The following is a 20,937-nucleotide window of genomic DNA, read 5'->3' on the forward strand; positions in this document are numbered from 1 at the left end:
GATTTTATACTTTTCATCAATCAAAATTTGCAAACAACACCAAACTAGTTTCCGTGTTTTGTATTTCTTTCTCATGAGCGATTAAAGCTGCTACCAAACACAAACTGCTTTGCTCCGTTAAACTGAAGACACAGCAAACAACTGTCCCGCTGCTTCAGCTACATCGACACAATGCCAACCATTCATTTCTTCAAGTGTCCAGCGTTACAATCTCTAAAAATGTCTTCCAGTTTAATAAATAAATGACAGGCATCTGCTTAGGTGTCCCGAGAACCCCTTTTAGGTTTTCCTGTGACAAAAACAATGATGATTTAAGTGTTTGAAGGAGCATACTTGTCCATCCTTTCGGTGTTTTGCCGCCAGTGGGTCATGTCCTTCCTCCACCGGAGGTTTTCCTGGCTGCCAAAAGCACTGCCAGAGGGACTCCGCTCTGAATAGTGAAAAATAGCATTTATTTTTTCAACAATAGCAAAATAATTTGTATATTTGGGAAAAAATGACTAACGCCGCTGTATTTTACAATTTTATCAAAAGGTGACGCTATCCACATACACACATGTAGACAAAGAAAAGACAAATCCTGCTGGTCACTGAAATAATCTGAAACTGAAAAACGTAATTATAAATAATTTACTGATTATTTACAAATGAAAATCAGGCAATGCTTTTGAAGTGTGATTGAACCAAATCGCTAAAAGAGAAACTGGCTGGACAAAGATGATGGGATCCTCAGACTATTCCAGCTGTCTCAGGTTTAAAGTTTTTCTTCTCCAAAGTGCACGTTTTAGCTTTTTCCCAGATAATCGGTAGGATTTAGATCAGGATTCGTAGAAGGACACCTCAGAATAGTCCAGTGTTTTTGTTTTGTTGTTAGTCATTCTTGGCTGACTCTAGTTGTGTTTTCAGTCAGTATCCTGTTGGAGGACCCATGACCTGAGACTGAGACCACACTTTGACACATTTCTCTCCAGAATATTTTGATAGTCTTCGGTCTTGAGCACATTGAGTCCATGCTCGTTGTGTGAAATGTGCTTTATAAATAAATTTGCCTTGCCTTGCCTTCAGATTTTTTTTGTACCGTGCACAGATTCAGGACATCCTACATCGGATGCAGCGAAGGAGCCTCGGAAGATTACAGACATCCGTGTTTCACAGTAACTACAGTCTTCTCTTCTTTGAATGCTTCATCTGTGCATCTGTGAACAAAGAGCTAATGGAATTTGCAAAAAAAGCTCCAGTTTTGTCTCATTTGGACATTCTCCCAAGTTCCATTGAATTTGTTTTATGATTTACTTTCAAGAGCGTAGTCCTTCTTCATATTTCACTTTGGCTTAAACACAGACGGATTGTGCAATATGACACCGATGTACCTTGACCTTGGAGTTGACCTTGAATCTCTTTGGAAGTTGTTATTGGTTCTTCGGTTGCCATTCATATAATCTGTCTCTTTAATTTGTCATTAATTGTGGTTTTGCAGCCGCATCCAGGGAGACTGGCTATAGTCCTGCAGACCTTTAACTTCTGAATTAAATTTGCAACTGTAGTCACAGGAACATCAAGCTGCTTAATAGATCGTCCTATAGCTTTTATCTTTAATAGCTATTTTAAAATTGTCTCTTTGATCTGTCCGATAACTCTCTCCTTTGCTTCCTCTGGTCCATGTTCAGTGTTGTGAGTTTAGACACACTACTAGAGACACACTTTAGTTTAACATGAGGTTATGAGACAATAATTTTTTGTAGGGGTACCAACCAATTTGTCCAGACCAGTTTCATTATTTATATATATACTTTTTTTAATGAACACATGTATATATTGTTTTCATAGTAACTACTAGTCAGTATGTCTGTACCAGAGGTGTCAAAAGTATTCACATTCATTACTCAGGTAGAAGTACAGATACTAGAGTTTAAAAATAATCCTGTAGAAGTTTTTACTCAAGTAAAAGTATAAAAGTACCGGTTTCAAAACTACTTAAAGTATAAAAGTAAAAGTAATGTAAGGGGGGAAAAAGCCATTAAGGCTAAAAGCCATTGAAAATGAATGCATTTTAGTATAATGCAAATATATTAAAGAACCATATATGTGTACTATTGAGCATTAACATGTGTTTCAGAGAGCAGACTCGTACAAACCAATAGGGTGTCGGAATGGTATTATGTTTATACTTCTTATCAAACCACAACCAAATTCACTCTATCCGGATGGCGCATTTTAACTGGATAGTTTTTTTTAAAGGCCGAAATGAAATAGAGTAACGAGGCTGTTTTTAAAATGTAAGGGGTAAAAAGTACAGATAATTGCGTGAAAATGTAAGGAGTAAAAGTAAAAAGTCGTCTGAAAAATAATTACTCCAGTGAAGTATAGATAACCAAAATTTCTACTTAAGTAAGGTAACGAAGTATTTGTACTTTGTTACTTGAAACCTCTGGTCTGTACATGCATGTGTCGGTCACCAATTCACCTCTTCTGTTGAGAGTTACTACAGTCTTTGCATGTGTTTGGATACAAGTCTACCTGCACCCGTGCATGCGTGTCTGAGCAGGTGTCGGAGTGTCTCCCCCCACCTAGTTGTCCACGGCTGCGTCGCACCATTTCCTGTCTGGCCCCGATGCTGCCCAGTATGGCCTCCTCCAGCTTGGCTTTCATGTCTTTGGACTTCTTAAAGGTTAGGCTGTTCATGCGCTCAAATGCCTTCTTCCCCTGCATGGTGAACACAACATGGGCCTTGTTTCCATGAAGAAGAGGGTGAGTGGGTGGACAGAGAGCAAATAGCGAGGAAATTATTTGCAGCACAGCACCCAGCAAGCGAAGCAGGTTAGTAGCATGAAAGCAAAAAAGGTAAGCAAAGGAGAGCAACAGCAAACATACAGCACAGCAGCGAGCCAAACACACTCAAAGAAATCACTGACTAAACATGGAAAGCAGCTAATTAACTACTTATATTTCCTTGTTATCAAATAGCAGAAGCATGAAAAGCTTTTGCTCCAAATGAAAAAGGACAGTGCACAAGTTAACACATTTTTTTTGTATCATACTTCAAATAATAACTTTAATCAATTGACCCTTTGTCAAGCCCGGCCCCCGTTGCTAGGTTAGACAAAACTGTCATCTCTCCCGTCCACTTCCATTGTAAAAACAGGGTTTTACATCACTTTATTTCCAATTTTTTTTACTAGTTTTTTTTTCTGTCATATTTATATTTGTCTTCCTTCTCATTTTGCATGTGTGTTTACCTTGCTCTTTTTTTTTGTAGTACTATGAAGTAAACAAAGTTGAAAAGGGTAGGCACAATAAGCTTAGGCTTCAGCCTACACCTTTTGGTCGGTTTATTCCTTACTTCTTTTTTTATTATTTCCTTCCTACAAAAGGAAATGAAATGCTAAGTATTTATCAATGGAAACTGATCGACCAAATAAACTATTTCATCTTCATCTTCTTCTTCTTCAATTAATGTACCAAAGAAAATCAACAGCAACTAGATATAAATAAAAAGGAACACTTCAGGTACCGTGTAGCGAGTTAAAAAACTGAGGTTTTTGGCAAAAACAAGATATTTTGATTAGTTTAGCTGATAGCACGGTGGAAGGTGTGTCCGTCCAAATAGCTTTATCCAAAGCAGACATTTTTCATAATTTACCGTTGGTTTTGGGATGAAATGTATTCCTGTGATTCTCTCTGGGTAGCGGGTGTCACTTTTCCAAGTGCCCCAAACACACCGCTTGACCATTGTAAGATAAATAAATAAACGCGTTTGCAGTTGTAGCCTGCTGCTGAACCGACTTTGTTTTGGCAGTACGGATTGGATTTCTGCCAGCATGGGGATAAAAATACGCTGCACCCTCACTGCACTGTGTGCAGTGAGTTCCCAAGTGTTCCTTTTACTAATACAAAGTTTAAAAAAATAATCCAGTGATTTAAATTTGGATACAAGAGAAGTAAAAACTAAGCTTTTTCCATTGATGTGAACGAGAGAGACGGCTGTTTTGTCCAACTGGATATTCTGACCCGGACGTAGCAACGGAGAATGATTTTTCTGATTGGTCAGTCAGGGACCAATCAGAAGGCTAACAAAGGGTCAATTAATGAATGAGGTAAAACTGTCATCTATTTATACTTTATAGGGCTACCGTGGCCAACGTACCTTGTACTCGAAGCAGGACACGCAGAGGTAGAGGAGGTCCAGCAGGCGGTTTAGCTGGGATACTGACAGGTCTGTGAACCATTTCTGCAGCACCAACTCATCAGCGTTCTTCAGCACCCACAGCAGACAAATCAGCAGACTGCGACTGGACTCAGCTGAAAACGTCCCGTGCTGGCGACTCGCCTGGAAAGATGAATCATTGGGAATCAGTAGAGAGTAAAATCATAAAAATCACAGAGAGCAAGGAGGGGAAAAAAAATAAAAATAAAAAAAAGATGCAGCAGTATATTACAATGAACTGCCTTTATTAACAAAAAACTGCACATGATCCTCACTATGTTCTGTAGTGAACAAAGAAAACAGAATCACCTGCGAGTTGAGCAAGAAGCTATTTGGTCGAGACATTGGAGATGCAGTGGAGGTGCCTGCTATCGCCATGGCAACAGTCTGACTAATCATACTGTTACTCTCTCCGTCTGCTTCTTCTCCCCCGCTGCCCACTGCCGTCCCCTGAGGGCAGCCTGGCCGACCCCACTGGTTGTGGGACTCTAGTAAGACAAAATAACAAAAAAAGAGGGAAAAGAAATCAATGTCAAGTAACTGAACTTAAACAACAGAACATTAAAATAGAGCATTATGTATCTCTAAGTGTGGCATCAGAACTAAAGATGTACTAAGCAAGTAATGGTTCAAAAGAGGTACAAAGCATCATCAAAATAAGAAATGTAAACATTTTCCAAAGAACAAATGAAGTGAGATAAGGATGAGCAGACGGTGGACTACGTAGTGTACTATTTTAGTAGACAAAATCCTTTGAAGCTCAACTGATAACCTTTAAGCTTAGGAAGAATGATGTTTTTCATGTCTAAATATAACCGCAGCTGCAGTTGTTTGGCAAGAGACCAAATACCCAAAAACTTTCAAAATACATCTCAATGTGCCTGATAAGGCTGGTGGAAACTTTCCACGGGTCCTTCTCAAGTTTGCTTTAATTAAGCAAGATATATTTGGAGCATTGCTGACTGTAGAGCAGCAGGACACCAGGTAAACACGACAGAACACATCTGATAGATTAAAAACAAAAGAGTCTCACACATGTAAGAATTTAATTTGATCAAATATATACCGTATTTTCTGGACTATAAGCCGCCACTTTTTTCATAGGTTGTGAACCATGCAGCTTATACAAAGGTGCGGCTATTCTGTGGATTTTTCTTTCACCGCTTGGGGTGCTCTAACCGGAATTAGAATCAAAACTAAGACAAAATAAATGCAAAGAAGAATACGCTACTTCTTCTTTAGCAGATAGAAATAGGTAGAAGCAGATTTCAAACAGATAAATAGAAAAATAAATGCCGGTTATTTTCTCTTGGTTCTGCCCCGTTTTAATCAGCAAAGTTGCTGCCGTGTTAAAAGACACTGTTAGGAAAGGATCTATTTAGGTTCAAACATGTACATCATTTACAGTTCAAAATCCTTCTGTACATGTAGTAAATATCTAATCTAACATAAATATCTGCGGCTTGCATATCTTTTTTTTTTTTTTTTAAATAGAGCGGATGCGGCTTGTATGCAGGTGCGGCTTATAGTCCAGAAAATGCGGTACTCTACATTTTATAAGGCAGTGAACTTCAAAACCCTTGAGTTTATAAAGCCTTAAATCTATCAGTGGTATCCATCTGGCAATAATACAGTCTTGGTGCATGTTTAGAGGATTTCTCAGTTCCTGTTTTAAACAAATTTCAGCTTAAAGCATGTGTCATCTGTACCTGTGAAGTCATGCAGCTGAGGCAGCGACTCCATGACGATGCCGATGAGAGGCAGGTAAAGCATGGCGACCCGAGCCTTGACCTCAACATCAGCATAGCGGGGGTCAGAGTCATGGCTGGAGAGGAGGTTGTGGACAACACTCACCACTTTCTTATGTAGACCAAACATTCTGCAATCAGAAATCACAAAGGGTTGGATGTAGAAAGACAGGAATGAACAAAGAAATGCAGTTTTTTTTTAGTCATGAGATGATAAAACACATTGGTTCACATTTAAGCTCTTTTGTTTTCACAAAAATACCTACCCCTCATTCTCTGGGTCCAATATTACAGACAGCTCAGACAGCATTAGTCCAGCCAGAAAATGCTGCTCTCTAAACGGGACAGACAGCTCAAACATGTTGGCTATCTTCTGGTCTTGGACATGCGTGGAGAACCCAGAGCTCTGCACGAGAAGAGAAGAGAGAAACTGCCAATCAAGAGACCAGATTCATTATCTAATCTTGGAATATGTTGACTGCAACCAAAACTAACCTAGATTTGATTTGAATGTCTGGTAAAAATTTGAACTGATGTAGCGTCTGATCTTATCTTACCTGTGACGTTGCTGAGGACACAGAGGGGGAAGGCGAGGCGGGAGGGGTGAGCAGGCTGCAAGGCAGATTGAGGGTGACGTAGTGTTCATGACTGCAAACAATTCTTAAGAAATCCAGCCTCAAGGACTCCAAGGTCGGGTTCTGCAGAGCGTAGAGCTTTGTGGACACCTAACAGGAGAAAAACAATGGGAATCTTAAAACACTTAATTGATATCAAGCAATCGATTTATATTTATATATATATATATATATATATACATATATCTACATATACATATATCAAATAATTTGACTATAAAAGTAATCAACCAACGATTACTTTAACTGCAGGAATAAGTGCAATATTATATTTAAAACTTTATTCTAAGATAAATAATGGGTTTGAGGCTATTGAGTGTTTTCAACTCTAAATGGGAACTATATTTTTAGTGATGTGAAACCTCCCATCTGACTGTATATATAATATGACTATGAAATTAAGCTGCCAGTGTTGCTTGTGTCAGTTTAAAGGGGGCTGCTGTCTTGTGCAGCTCGCAGTGAGTGTGATCCACTTCTCAGATGCTGGAATAAATTAGCTGTGCGGCTATCTTTAGCTGCTATGGAGTGTAGAGAGCTATTTTTAAGAATCGCCAGAAACCATAAATTGAAATCAAGTAATAATATTGATTTCTTGGGCCCAAATACTGTATTCTTTAACTGAACATATCCCAAGCTAAAAGGAAAAGAGTTAACACAAGTGAACAAAACACTCCCAATATGCCTTATTTTAATGCTACAAAGACCTGGATTATATTTTCTTTCTCCAATTTCACATTGAATCTGATCTTCAAGACAAAATAAGAAATGTACCTGCTTCCAATATGCTTTGATCAAAGTGAAGACAAAGCCTCGATCCATGACTGACAACAAGTCATTGAGGAAGAAGGCCAGGCTGGTGTTGAGCCTCTCCACCAGCTCTAAATCCTGAAAGGGACGACAAAGTATGTATGCATATGTATAAGGTTACAAATAACTGCAAAATTCTAACATGTTCCCATATTCTGCAAGCCTGCTGGTGACGCTATGAGTCATTTGACTCTATTTACCTTCTGGAAGCGAGACACAATATCCCCCGCGATGGTGCTGACCAGGGCTGTGATGTCGTCCATGAAGCGTTCAGGGAAACGGTTCTTCCTGGGTGACTCCAAGCGCTCGGTGAAGTACAGGTGGTGGATAATACTCTTCACCTGCGATTAAGGGATTCATTGTGATGAAACATAAGCTCCTGTTAGGTACTTCATAGGGCTGGGCGATATGGACCAAAAGTCATATCTCGATATTTTCTAGCTGAATGGCGATACTCGATATATATCGAATTTTTTTCTGTGCCTTAATTGGGGTTTCCCCCAAAGCATTATAGCACAGCATCTCTGTTAGCTTCATTTTTTTCTGAGGCAAACCCTTAAAAAAACAGTCAGTTTTAATACAATGCCTCGTGCCAAATGTCACACAGGTTCCTTTATTAACAGGTCTGCACAATATCAAAATGTATAAAACAAATGAAATAAAAATAAACTGCCTGCATATATAGAATAAAAATGCTTCTTGAATAAAATAAAACAAATATCCCTTTCCTGCATAACAATTAAATTAAAATACACTGTGCAATTAATACAATGTAGACAGTAACAGGCAGACTTTTCCACTGAGGTTGACAGTTGTGCAAATAACAAAACATTTGTGCAAATCTCAAATAAAACATTCAAGTCAATTTGTCACAAAATAAGCTATATCAAAATCATAATTTTTTTTTTTTTTTTTTAAATCGATATAAACGATATTGTCTCGTACCATATCGCGTTTGAAAATATATCGATATATATTAAAATCTCGATATATATCGCCCAGCCCTAGTACTTCAACACCATTATGTTCAAGTATTTCATAACGTATCAAGCTTGCGTGTCCTACCATGAGCTCGAAGAAGAACCAGGCCTGCTGTAGCGCCCCCTCCCGGACGCTGCCACTGCTCACCACCCACTGGAGAGCCAACTCCTCATGGAAGAGCTGAGCAGCAAGTTCAAAAGGCACAAAGAGGTGGACAGGGAAGGGCAGATATAGAGAGGAAACAGAGCAATAGAGGCAAAGGCGAAAATTATGTGACGTGCCTGAAAAAGTATATTTTTAAAAGATCTATAAGTTGTACATACTGGAAACTAGATTCTAAAATGTACTTCTTCACTGTGATGAGTGGCGGCGGACTTTTGTTAGTAAATGGCATGTTAACATTTTACAATTACTCTCTGCTGCTTAAAGATGTAATAAAATGAAATAAAATTAAATCAAATCTCTCCTGGCCTTATAAACTTGGGGGCAGGTCAATCAAAAGTATTAATAACGGTTAGCAACCCTACGTTTTCTACATGAAAAAGGAAAAAAATAAATAAATAAAACTGTCCAGTAAAGTTCCTGCTCCCCAAACACTGGAAATGAACTTCATTAAAGCCACGGAAAGGTTAGGTGTTAAAATAATTTACAGAAATTACTTTTTATGTGTTTTTATGTGTTTTTTTTGTCTTCTAAATAGAGATAAAACATTGTTTGTACATGGCACAACTCTACTTTTAACAATTTTCTTTAAATACTGTGTATAACTATAAATCTGCTGTATAATCTGTACAAACATCTATGGTAATCTGGCTAATACATCATCTCTTATCTGGAAAGTCTTTGTTATTCTCGTTAACTTGTCCAATTATGACATTGTTTGTCATGTACTTTACAGATACATCTGTTTGGTTGATATACACAGCCTAGTGGGAAAACAGAAATGTGCTTGAAAGTTTCCCTAAAAACATATTCTATCTAATAAACTTTAGAAATAACATAACAGATAGAACATAAAGCCAAAAAGCCGTTTGAATATTTCTTGTGGGATCAAAGCAGCTGATTAAAACACAGCTTTGGGATATTTCTTTGAGTAAATAACAAATAAAAGACTTCACAGATTACGTGGATACTGTCAGTGTACCTCACGGTCAGTATTAGCCAGACTACAACCAATATTCAAGGCTTTGCAGCATTTTGAAGATAGAAACTCAAATAAGGAACAGACAGCATTCAACAAGACTGCACAACAAGCAAATATGATATCGACCAATCCAGAGGCACACATTCACATACAGGACAGATGAGGAGGCAAATAAGAGGAGGGTGGGATTGGCTCCTCCCCCGGTGCGAGTGGCTCTACCTTTTTTGTGGGCAACCGTCCTGTTAAAGTTTGCAAGAAACTGGCGCTCTCAGTGTGCGAAGACATGCGATTGCCACAGCGCTCCATGGCCTATGAGTGGGATGAATGGAACGGTGACAGCAAGGTTAGTGGAGGAGCAACAGGGGTGTGGGGTTATTCCTCAACACACACAGCTGACTGCGTGTGCTGGGTCACACACACACACATCCCCCCCACACACATGCATAAATCTCACTTCTGTGATTTGTTGCGGGTACATGAAAACACAAAACGATTAGACACAGGACAAGGGCCACAACGAGCGTTGCACCCGCAATCTAAACCATCAGTGGCTTCGGAGCCTAGAGGGCTATCCACACGAAGAACAATCATTTTAACAATAACTGTATCTATAAACAATATCTAAAACGATGTGTGCGCCAGATTCCAGACCTGCAACAACTATAGAAAGAACGATAGTGGCAAACAATCTTATTTTGAGTAACATTAAAGTTGATTTGCTGAAAGATAAAGTTAAGTGACAGCCAATAAAAATCCAAGATCACATTTTCTTGTCCTTTTATAACATCTTAGTTATAGTGGGAATAGATTATTGCTAAACAAAAGGACTTTATTAATGCTATTTTCACCTTTTCTCACCAATTATTTTATGTTTTCTAATTGAATGTATAGGTATAATTTGTCCTATTAAAAAAAATCCAGTCTTGACTATTAGGCCTGTGTTGAAAAGAATCGATTCTCCGATTTTAAATCGATTCTCATAATAATTCCTAAAAATCGATTCATATGTCTAAAGATCGATTTAAAAAAAACACAAAAAAAAACATTACATTACAACTTTTGGTAATTTTTTGTTTATGCCCAAAAAAGGAATATTTTGTTGGACACGGGAATAAAATAACTGGTTCCATGTTTTTGCCTTTAAATATGTTTAAAGGTATGAAAACATTAAAGTTTTCAGTTATAATCGCATAAATTGTCTATATTTCTTTGCTTTATATACTGTCTTGGGGTTACATTTGCATAAATGTTAAAAACCAAATTCTCATAAATGGGGAAAACATAAAAGCGATTTCTTTCGTCCTCTGTTTTCTGCCCTGGATCTGTTTGATAATTCTGACCCACACAATGTTTCTGAAAGCAGTTCTATCAGCATTCTGGGAGGTGATTGGTCCTTACAGCATCATTAGCTGCAATACTTGCTCTTGAATCTCAATATAATACTAGTATTAATATGTTGCATAACTAGACAGTCATATAATTCATGAACAGCTGAAAAAACAGTTTTATTAACAGTAACCCAAATCAATATCGGATCGAATCGGATCGAATCAAAGCGTGATAATCGATTCTGAATCTTAAGAATCGGAATCGAATCGATTCTTGATATTTGAATCGATCTCCAGCCCTATTGACTATGGACCAGCAGTTACTACACAATCTATCATAATGACACAAGATTAAAAACTACACATAAAAACTACTCAAGTGGTCTTTGGTGCTGATGGGATCTATGTTTGTTTATTGATGATATCCTCCAACTATCGTCAGCAGACCATCAAACTGGTGCTAACATACCTACGTATGAATAGTGTTTGTTCATGTTAACAGCAATATAGCAGGTCATTAGAAGTAGTTTACATGTTTACAGCAGAAGAGTGCATCATATTTAAAATCACAGTTCACTGAGTGTTATTGCTCAACAGTGTGAGTGTTGATATTGTTGTCATAGTTATTGTTTGTGGTATTGTTTTTGGTGTGGATATCCCTTTCAGGCAGAAATACAAAATGTTTTGCAACAAGTCCACGTCAAATGACTCGTTTCCCTCATCTTACAACCATTGATGCACTAGTTTGCATCCTTACAAGTGAAAATAATACTGCAAAGATGTAGAACAGCCAAAAAGGAGACTACTCTACAATTTCTGAGTGATTATAATTGATCACTCAGAATCTAGGAAATCTAGGTGCCATCCCATGATCGTAATATACACCTGCAATCTTATCCCGGTTACTTGATGTGTAAATTAATAACTAACTAAGTCTTATGACAACTTAAAATGACTGAGGACAAAACATCACAGAGATGTGAGGCAAGGACCTTGCACATGTTGATACACATTCACACTCACAAATAAACCATACTCCCGTGACAAAGTGAATGATATGTGTGGTTAGCAGGGAGTCATGCAGGTAAACTGGCTGAGTGCAGAGAAAATACAGACAGGAGGAAAGGAAAGAAGAATTCAAACAAAGTCTAGGATACTAATGAAAATGATTTCTAACACTACTCTTTTTCTCTACTATCCCACAAATCGTCTGAGATGTAGACATGCAAACAGATCATATCTTGGTCTAATTTTCTAGCAATGACTGATTGCTCCACTGAAAATGGTGTGTAAACCCAGCATGGAGGGAAAGGGAGGTCGACAATGTCCGAAAAATGACGGCCATGGATAACTCTGGTCTTGAATCAAAGCTGCTATCTGGATCGAGGTTAATTTTATTCAAGCAAAGAGAAAAAGAGAAGTGTTAGATGTGATAAGCAAAGAAGGTGGACATCTGAGATTCTAAAGTCCTTTTCATACCTGGCATGAACATGCATTATTGGCCATCCAATCGCAAGTGCACGACTCTAAATGTGTAACTTTACACCTGGTATTAGAATATCTTGTGAGTCTTGAGTGACACCCTTGGAAATTAAAAGTAAAGTCTTCCTTTTTTAAGTTTTTAGTTGTTGTTTTTTTTCTCTTTTTTTTTAATAATTTCCTTTCTGTTATTAATAAATAACTATTAAACTGAACTGAAATGAGAGTTTTTAATCTCACATTGGTCTGTGCATTCATAGTCCTGCATCAAAACTGATTATTACCCCCAGTTATCATCTGGACCTACCTCAAGTCTCTTATAACTAGATTTCTGACATGACCAGTCCTAGAGCCTCAAAAATAGACATTTAGACACTGCTTTATCTTAGCCTAATACAAATTAAATATATAATAGCATGTGTAAATACAAAAAGTAGAGACTCTGCAAATAAGTTTTTTTTACCTAAGCAAAGCAAGTTAGTTGAGCCCTCAATTGAGCAATACATTTACACTGACATTGCTAAAATAATGCGTTTTACATGGTCCAGACCACGCCCATGCATTATCAAAATATCCTGTGCACATGCACATCTACACTTAAGGATGTCCACTTGTGATCGGATCACTTAAGCATATTAATGCCACGCCTGAACAAGGCCTAACATCTGTGAGGGACATGGAGACGGCTGTGACTCCCATGTGTGGGACTATGGGAGAGTTGTGTTTTAAAGTTCACGAGAATGCTGTAATATTCTTAAGTTTTGGTCTTTTATGCTTTTGTGTTACACTAGCAACATTTTGTGTGGTTTGGAAATCTCTGTAGTTTGGTTACATTAAGGAAAAGTGGTTGGTAGTCACAGTCATGTGACTTAAAACCACTGTAAATTCCTTCAGGATATCTACCCCATACAGGGAGTGTGAAAAACATTAAAATAAAATGTTTGCTATCAAGAGAGAAACCAAAAAGGGGCTCTTGCAAAGCACACAAATTAACCAAAACTCCAAATATTCCAGTATCCATTCAGTGTGAAAAAGGTTGTTTTTGTAGTGTGGCAGAGTGGAGGACGGGGCATTCATAAACCACCTGCATGGTTTCTGGAGCGGACCCAGGGCTGGATCCCCAGGGGGCACTAGAGCCCATGGTGTGCACCCACGAGTTGGAGCGGTCTAAGCCCTAGGTGTGCCAAGGTCAAAGGACGCAAGGCAGGCAGGAAGCAAGAAACAAGCGAGCAGCACGGGGGAAGGAGGAGGGAAGGAATAATGACAAGTTAAAACGGTTCAGAGGTCATGACTGCTAGAAGATGCCAAGGCCCCAATAAGTTTAGCTGTAAGTAAATGAAAAATCATAACCACAGAGGAGCAAAGCACATAGGTTCCCTGTCTCTCCCTTTTTCTCTGTGTGCAAGAATAGCTTTCCCTCTCTCAAGAGACAAGAGAAGAAAGGTATAGTTGAGCATTAACAGCAAAGGGAACATTCATCAGAATGGGGCTGCATCCATCATATCATGGTTACAAGTACAGGAAGAGAATAAGAAAGGCACATTACATCATTCACTCATTGCTCATGTGCTTTCTGAATTAAACAAAAAAAATTGAAGCGAGAACTCACAGATATATATAAATATATATATATATAAAAAAGAAATACATGACAACAGATACATTAAATTAAACTAAATTAAAAAGAACAAAAAGAAAACAATAAAGACTGAAACTATGCTACTACCGAAGACATTAAAAACATGTTAATTTTCTGTTTTGACTGAAATGAAAAAGTATAAGCTTTTCAAAATCTGCACCCACAAAGATTTGCTCCCACATTTGTCTGTAAGTGACAGGTTGACGTTACAGCGGTTAGACAGATAAGATGTTCGAGCCTATGTTTACGTATTGGCTATACAGTTTACAAGTTGATAAAAGCTCTACTGGGTCACGGTGCACATGGAGGCCTCTCCACGAAGTAGGTTAAGAAATATAGATTCAGTGTAGCAGCTTCTCCTGAGTCAGGACTAAATACTTCATCTCAAGATTACAGCACTGTTAAATAAATAACTTTGGTATCTAGCACATCTAGCATACACAAGTGGGGCAACAAGCCAAATTGTGTCTGAGGTTAAATACCTCCAAAGAAAAAACCCACAAAACTTTTCCTATGGATGTTTTCCATTCTGTAATGTCCAGGCTCTTTTTTGCAGCTCTGTATCAAGGTAGTGCAATCTAAGTGCACAAACCAATGCTTTAGTTTTTTGTTTGTTTGTTTTGGTAATACCCCAGTCCAGCTTCCAGGTGAGCTGAATCAATATTAAATAGTGACATTACATGTTGAGGAAAATCGATTAGATCTATCAGACTGCACCATTTCTTTAGATGAACACAAAAGCTATGTTTTTACTTATAGGGGCATGAGCCTTGGGAAGAATACAATCCTATTATCTGTTATTAAGGAAAGTTGTATTTCTTCCTTTGTGAACAACATCATCAAGAATCAAGAACAGCAACCGCTCCATTGTCTCAAGTCTTTTGATGCATCAAGACAAGATCCTGTCAGAAGGTGCAGGTGGCACCAGAATGACCTCTAGTAAAATAACCAGCACCATGTTAAGGTGGTATTATATGTAATGAAACTTTTAGTTCCTCGCAAAACATGAACATATTACGGAAGAGTATTAGGGCCAGGCAGGAGAAAAAATATTTGAGAGGGGAAGATTTTTTTTTATTGTGCACTTCGAGAAAAAAGTCGTAATGTTGAGAGAAAAGTCGAAATGTCGAGATTAATGTTGAAATACAATTTCGAGAAAAAAAGTTGAAATTTCGTGAATGAAGTCGAAATTTCAACATTTGAAACGAAATATTCACGAAATTTTGACTTTTTTCTCAACATTTATACTTTTTTCTCGACATTTTGACTTTTTTCTCGAAATTGTACTTCAACATTAATCTCGACTCTTCGCCTTTTTTCTCGACATTTCGACTTTTTTCTCAAAATTTCGCCTTTTTTCTCAACATTTCGACTTTATTCACAAAATTTTTACATTTTTCTCAACATTTCGACTTTTTTCTCAACATTTCGACTTTTTTCTCGAAATTCTACTTCAACATTAATCTCAACTTTTCGACTTTTTTCTTGACATTTCGACTTTTTTCTCAACATTTCGACTTTTTTCTCGAGGTGCATAATCAAAAAAAAAATCTTCCTCCTCTAAAATATTATTTTTATTTTTCTCCTGCCTGGCCCTGATACTCTTCCGTACCATATAGCCTTGTATCATTAAATGGGAAAATGAAATTTGATGCTGATTCTGAGCATGAGCTTCTTATTTGTATTGTCACGCAAACTATTAGTGCTGAGATGATAGAAGTGACAGACTCATGTCTGACGACCTTACCTTGCTGCCAATGATGGAGCGAACCTCGTCGTCAGGAGAAGTCGGTGTACCAGATATGTCAGGGTTACTGTTGCTAAGACTACGGGAGCGGTTGAGGTTGAGGCTCGCTGGCCGGACAGCAGAGCGAGCCATGGTGGCATAATGAACCGAACCCCCTAAACCTCCTGGACCTGGGGCACACAGTGGAATAAAAACCCATCTATCAAATGGAAAGTTATGGGAAGTGCTGATGGAATTGAATTTAAGGTTTTGAACCCAAAACTCATGTGTCATTCATAAATATAATGATTCAATAATAATTATTGTATAGAAAAAATGCTTTGGTGATGGATGGTCTTTCGAATACTTAAAACCCCAAATTATAATATCTAATAATCATGGTATATAATGATCTTTAAGAAAATATTATTTGCTGTGACAATTTACACTCAAAATACAAAACAGTTGTACACAGATTAAAGCATTCAGTAGTGGAGGATATCTACCTGTTTGGGATGAGTTGGGGTCTGTGTTGGGCAGGCAGAAGGTAAAATGGGCATAGGAGGGGATACAAAAAATAAAAAAAGCAAAAGATAAAAAGAAATAGAAGAAAAATTATGGCATGCAGGTTTGGTAACAGACAAGCAATTGAGGGCGAGCTGGGAGTTAGACGACAGTAACATAAAAGGGTAAATCAGAAGAACAGATAAAGAATAAAGACAAGAGGATGCGACACCGTCTCCGCCGGCTATAAAATACCTGGTGATGGGGAGTTGGGGTCCATACTTGGTAAACGGAAGACGTAGTGGATGTAAGAGGACAGCAGGCTGTTGCGTCCGTGCATGTCCTGACTGGTGTCCAGGCACTTGTGAAGGCGGTTGACTATGGATGCCATGACCTCGAACGAAGCTTGACCTAGATTCACTGCAACAACAACGGGAGTATAATGCTGTGTGTACTTCACAGTATTGTAAAACTGGATGAAATGCACATGGCATCAAAAATATATATTTTTTTTTTTTTTCATTTTTGCTGCCCACAACTTTCTATCTTATTTAGTAGCTAGGCTTCGTCTCTTAGTCTTGTTTTTAGTCTTCTTTGTAAAGCTTCTTTGAGATCTGTCGCTTCAGGTGAAAAGCGCTATATACATTGAAATTAATTATTATAATTATTATTATTATTATTATTATTACCGTATTTTCTGGACTATAAGCGGCACCCGCCCTATATAAAAAAAAAAAAATTAAAAAAAGATATACAAGCCGCATCCGCTCTATTAAAAAAAAAAGATATGCAAGCCGCAGATATTTATGTTGTTAGATTAGATATTTAATACAAGTACAGAACGATTTTGAACTGTAAATGATGTACATGTATGTACCTAAATAGACCCTTTCCTAACAGTGTCTTTTAACACGGCAGCAACTTTGCTGATTAAAACGGGACAGAACCAAGAGAAAATAACTATGAGCTATTTATTTATCTGGTTGAAATCTGCTTCTACCTACTTCTATCTGCTAAAGAAGAAGTAGTGTATTCTTCTTTGCATTTATTTTGTCTTAGTTTTGATTCTAATCCCGGTTAGAGCGCCCCGAGTGGTGGAAGTAAAATCCACAGACTAGCCGCACCTTTGTATAAACTGCATGGTTCAAAACCCTACGAAAAAAGTAGCGGCTTATAGTCCAGAAAATACGGTCATGCACTTATCCTTTGTATTGCATCGATGAGAAACATTCAAAGTTGCTTTACACATTCAACTTATACATTTAGTCTACTTCAAATATTTAACCTTACACTTGAAGCTACTCTAAAATTAAGTGTTAAGTCTGACTTCTCATCTGCTATTTGTGGAATCCAAAATCGTACCGATCTGTCCAGCAATGACTGGAGGCCGAACTACCAGCAGCACCAACTTGTCCAGTAGAAGGTGAAGGAATCGAACCACCGGCTCCAGCTGGGACGAGTTGAGCGCAGCGATGCTGGACTTTAGCTCGGCCTCCAGGTTGTTTTCCATGATGCGCATGTCTCCTATCCTGACTGGGAACATGTGCTCATCCAGGGCATGTACCAAGGCAAAAAACTTATCCAGGTACTGGTCCTAAGGATGGAGATTGGGAAGGATGGGAAGGATGGAAGTGAAAAGGAAACAGAAGCGTTAAAAATGTAGTGACAAGTAACAGGTTGAAAATATACAAGAGTGAAAAAAGGATGAACAATACAAAACCAAAGATTTATGCAAAACAAAGTAGGGAAGAAGAGTAGAGAACCACAACAGAAAACAGAGAGAACAGAAAGAGAAGAAACCCAAAAGAAATAGTAACCAAGCACACAGAAGACATTTTAATATTGGAAATGTGAATAAAAAATGCATAAGAAGTCAAAAACAGAAAGCAGGCAGAGATCTACTACCTGTACTTGCCTCTAAATTGGCAAGTTGGCTCACTGAGTAAAACCACCAAACGAACATTACCGCAAGAACACGAGTGAATCCAGCAAATCTAATCTGTTCCAGGAGCAGTGATTTATGAGCACATTAATCCCCGTTGGCCTTCTTGCAGCCAGTCAAGCCCTCCACACCACAGCAAATACAGAGATGGAGTAGACCTTACTAAATCACTGGCAAGGTAAGATTCACCCACTAATGAACTGGTGTTGGGGAAAGAATTACAGTCTAAATGTGAGAAAACAGTGCAGCAGTTTCTCTAAATCTCAACTGAAGTTTCCGATTATGAACTATATGATGGTTATGAAACAGCAGTTTTACAGCATCTTATTTTACTCAGGAGCCATTTTTAATTTCTAAAGAGTTTATTTTCATCCATGTTTAAGTTTATAGTGAAATAAAACAGTTTTCTCTTTCTCTCTTATACTTTCATTTTGTTTTTATTTTAATTCTCTTAGTGGGCAGCAGTTTGGCCAACTGTGTTGGTTTTAAGTGCTTTATAAATAAAATTGTGTCCAGTTTAAATATATTATATATAGACAATAACAAAAGGCAAGAAGAAACGGTAATGCACATGGTACAGTACGTTATTAACACATCAAATGATGTGTATGATGTCAAGCAGCTGCATGGAGTACTGTTACCTGTGTATGGATAGATGAAACAGTCACCACTTCTACATTGAAAACACCTCGATGGTTGTCGACCCATTTCATTCCTGGGAGAGGAACCTGAAATAAAACAACACCTGAGTAAATCCGGCAGTTTGGAAATAAACAATGAAAGGAAAGACATTAATTCAACTACAATTGTCATGCTTACAGGCCACTTGAAGAAAGATTACTCATTTAAAAATAATAAAAAAAAAAAAACTTGTTTATTTAGATTTTTTTTTTTTTAATTATTAGACAATGCTTGTAAAATCTTTCCCTATAAACCAGCTCTATTCAAATTCATGAAACATTACTGTAAACTGAAAGTACCATGACAGCTCAATGGTCATAAAAGTACATCATAAACATTTAATTCTTGGCTGAACACATTAAAGGTAAAACAAGCCCTTTAAAGGGTACTTGAAAACCTAAAGACTGTTGAGAACTTCTCTCTAAAAATGGAAGGATTTAATGTTGAATAAAATCTCTGTCAGCGTGTGAAGAAACCAAAAGCATTAAATACAACTATTTAAGAATTTAAACCTTTAACTTCCATTGTAAGTTATAACTCTTCCCTTTTGTTTATTAATGTTTTTTTTTTTTTTTTTTTAATTCATTATGCGTTTTGTAAAGTAAAACATAAAAACTACTCCGGGTCTGACAAGGAGACACAGGTACGTTGTATTTGTCTTAGTAAATTTGTTAATCAATTTGCAAAAAAATAAGTAATTACACTAATTTTCACAGTTGATTAATTGTTTCTTACATCTGGGGACAGAACAGAGTACGACTGTGGCGGCTTCTCAAGAGAAACCGGCAGACAGAAGTGTCCTGTTCGCAGCCGTCCATTCTGCAACATGGGGATCCACTGCAGAAGAATAAAAAAAAAAAACAATAAAAAAAAAAGGTTTCAACGCAACATAAAACATCAAGCACAGTCATTACAGTTTTACCCTGATATGCATATAGTTATTTGTGGTTTGTGGTGTATGAGTATGCTGCACATAACTGCTATATAAAGGAGAGTAATGTGTTGCTCTGCTTGTCTTAACCGACCGTGTATCCCACGGGCGTCTCCAGCGGGGTGTTCTGCTTCTGCTGGCAGCTGACGTGGTAAAAGGTGAACAGAATGTGGTGGTGGTCCGACAGAGAGGCGGGCAGCTTGATCTTGATCTCATCATGGAAGTCGGGAGATCTGCAGCAATTAATACATTTAATGTAAAAAGGTTCGCCAAGATAGTGCTACCAACTGATTTACATGAAACAAGTTGATGTATTGGGAATGGAAACCAGCCAGCATAGATTTCTTTGTGAGATACAGTAGTGATTCATGGTCAGGGTCTTATTTTTTATTTTTTGGTTTCTTTCTTTATTTATCTTTTTACAAACCCACCCATGTAATCAGCATCGCCTGTTAATTAATCATCTAAACACAACCTGATTTGTAATTCCTGCTGGAGGAAGCCTGAAGCTTATAATTCTCCTATTCCATTTCATCATTATCTTCTTTTTCCATCTTCAACAACTGTTTATTTTAAAGGGACAGCTGTATTACAGTCATCCACCCAATAGGGTACTGAATATGCAAACTATTAGCAGCAGCCAGGACGGTATTCTGCAACCATCATGGTGTAATGTTCTCCCGACTGCCAAACACCTTTTATTTTCTGGGGTCAAAAATGACGCCACCTGGTTTTACTGGTATTTAAAGCATATTGAAAGAAATTGTTAACCAATTATGTGTTCCACATTTAGTTTTCCTTCAGTCCCAGCCATTACCACAAATTTCTCCCTTTGTTTTGAATTTTAAAGTCATGAAAACAAGATTTCAATTGGGCTCAGAATGTGTGTGTGTGGGAAGTATAAAACGAACCCCAAAAGACAAGTAGATAAATTACCATGTTTATGCATTTTCACTCTGTTTTCATCCACTTTGATGATGGATGAACTTAGCATATAATCAAAATTTGGCAAGTTTTCTGTTAATGGGTAACAGAAGGGGTTTACCCACTTGTCAGTGATGAATCCCTTTTGATCACATTCTGTAGTGTGAGAACTTTTTTCCAGGATGGTGACGGCATTACCTGCCCTTCACTAGCTAGCTGCTTCCTGAAGTCACGCAGCAGAAGTTGGGGGACGATATCTATACC

The 20,937-nt window shown here is 37.8% G+C and overlaps 1 protein-coding gene across 20 annotated transcripts in view; it reads right to left on the reverse strand.

Annotated features, from left to right (window-relative positions):
* The window catches only part of dock7 (dedicator of cytokinesis 7), a 68,424-nt gene that overhangs the window by 18,144 nt on the left and 29,343 nt on the right, over window positions 1-20,937 (reverse strand). For 5 of the 20 annotated variants that reach the window (XM_061738689.1, XM_061738687.1, XM_061738685.1 and 2 more), the window contains exons 17-35: window positions 19,844-19,982; window positions 19,554-19,655; window positions 18,779-18,865; window positions 17,558-17,789; window positions 16,451-16,615; window positions 16,198-16,218; window positions 15,713-15,882; window positions 13,411-13,500; window positions 9,739-9,828; window positions 8,460-8,555; window positions 7,595-7,735; window positions 7,359-7,472; window positions 6,510-6,677; window positions 6,219-6,358; window positions 5,914-6,083; window positions 4,514-4,692; window positions 4,145-4,327; window positions 2,568-2,727; window positions 334-430 (exon numbers count right to left, since the gene is read on the reverse strand). In XM_061738689.1, coding sequence (XP_061594673.1) covers window positions 334-430; window positions 2,568-2,727; window positions 4,145-4,327; window positions 4,514-4,692; window positions 5,914-6,083; window positions 6,219-6,358; window positions 6,510-6,677; window positions 7,359-7,472; window positions 7,595-7,735; window positions 8,460-8,555; window positions 9,739-9,828; window positions 13,411-13,500; window positions 15,713-15,882; window positions 16,198-16,218; window positions 16,451-16,615; window positions 17,558-17,789; window positions 18,779-18,865; window positions 19,554-19,655; window positions 19,844-19,982 — 2,544 coding nt within the window. The remainder of the gene's footprint in view (window positions 1-333; window positions 431-2,567; window positions 2,728-4,144; window positions 4,328-4,513; window positions 4,693-5,913; window positions 6,084-6,218; window positions 6,359-6,509; window positions 6,678-7,358; window positions 7,473-7,594; window positions 7,736-8,459; window positions 8,556-9,738; window positions 9,829-13,410; window positions 13,501-15,712; window positions 15,883-16,197; window positions 16,219-16,450; window positions 16,616-17,557; window positions 17,790-18,778; window positions 18,866-19,553; window positions 19,656-19,843; window positions 19,983-20,937) is intronic. The other 15 variants (XM_061738693.1, XM_061738688.1, XM_061738690.1 and 12 more) reach the window with 8 other exon arrangements.

The sequence above is a fragment of the Cololabis saira genome, chromosome 13 (assembly GCF_033807715.1).
Source record: "Cololabis saira isolate AMF1-May2022 chromosome 13, fColSai1.1, whole genome shotgun sequence".
NCBI classification, from domain to species: Eukaryota; Metazoa; Chordata; class Actinopteri; order Beloniformes; family Belonidae; genus Cololabis; species Cololabis saira.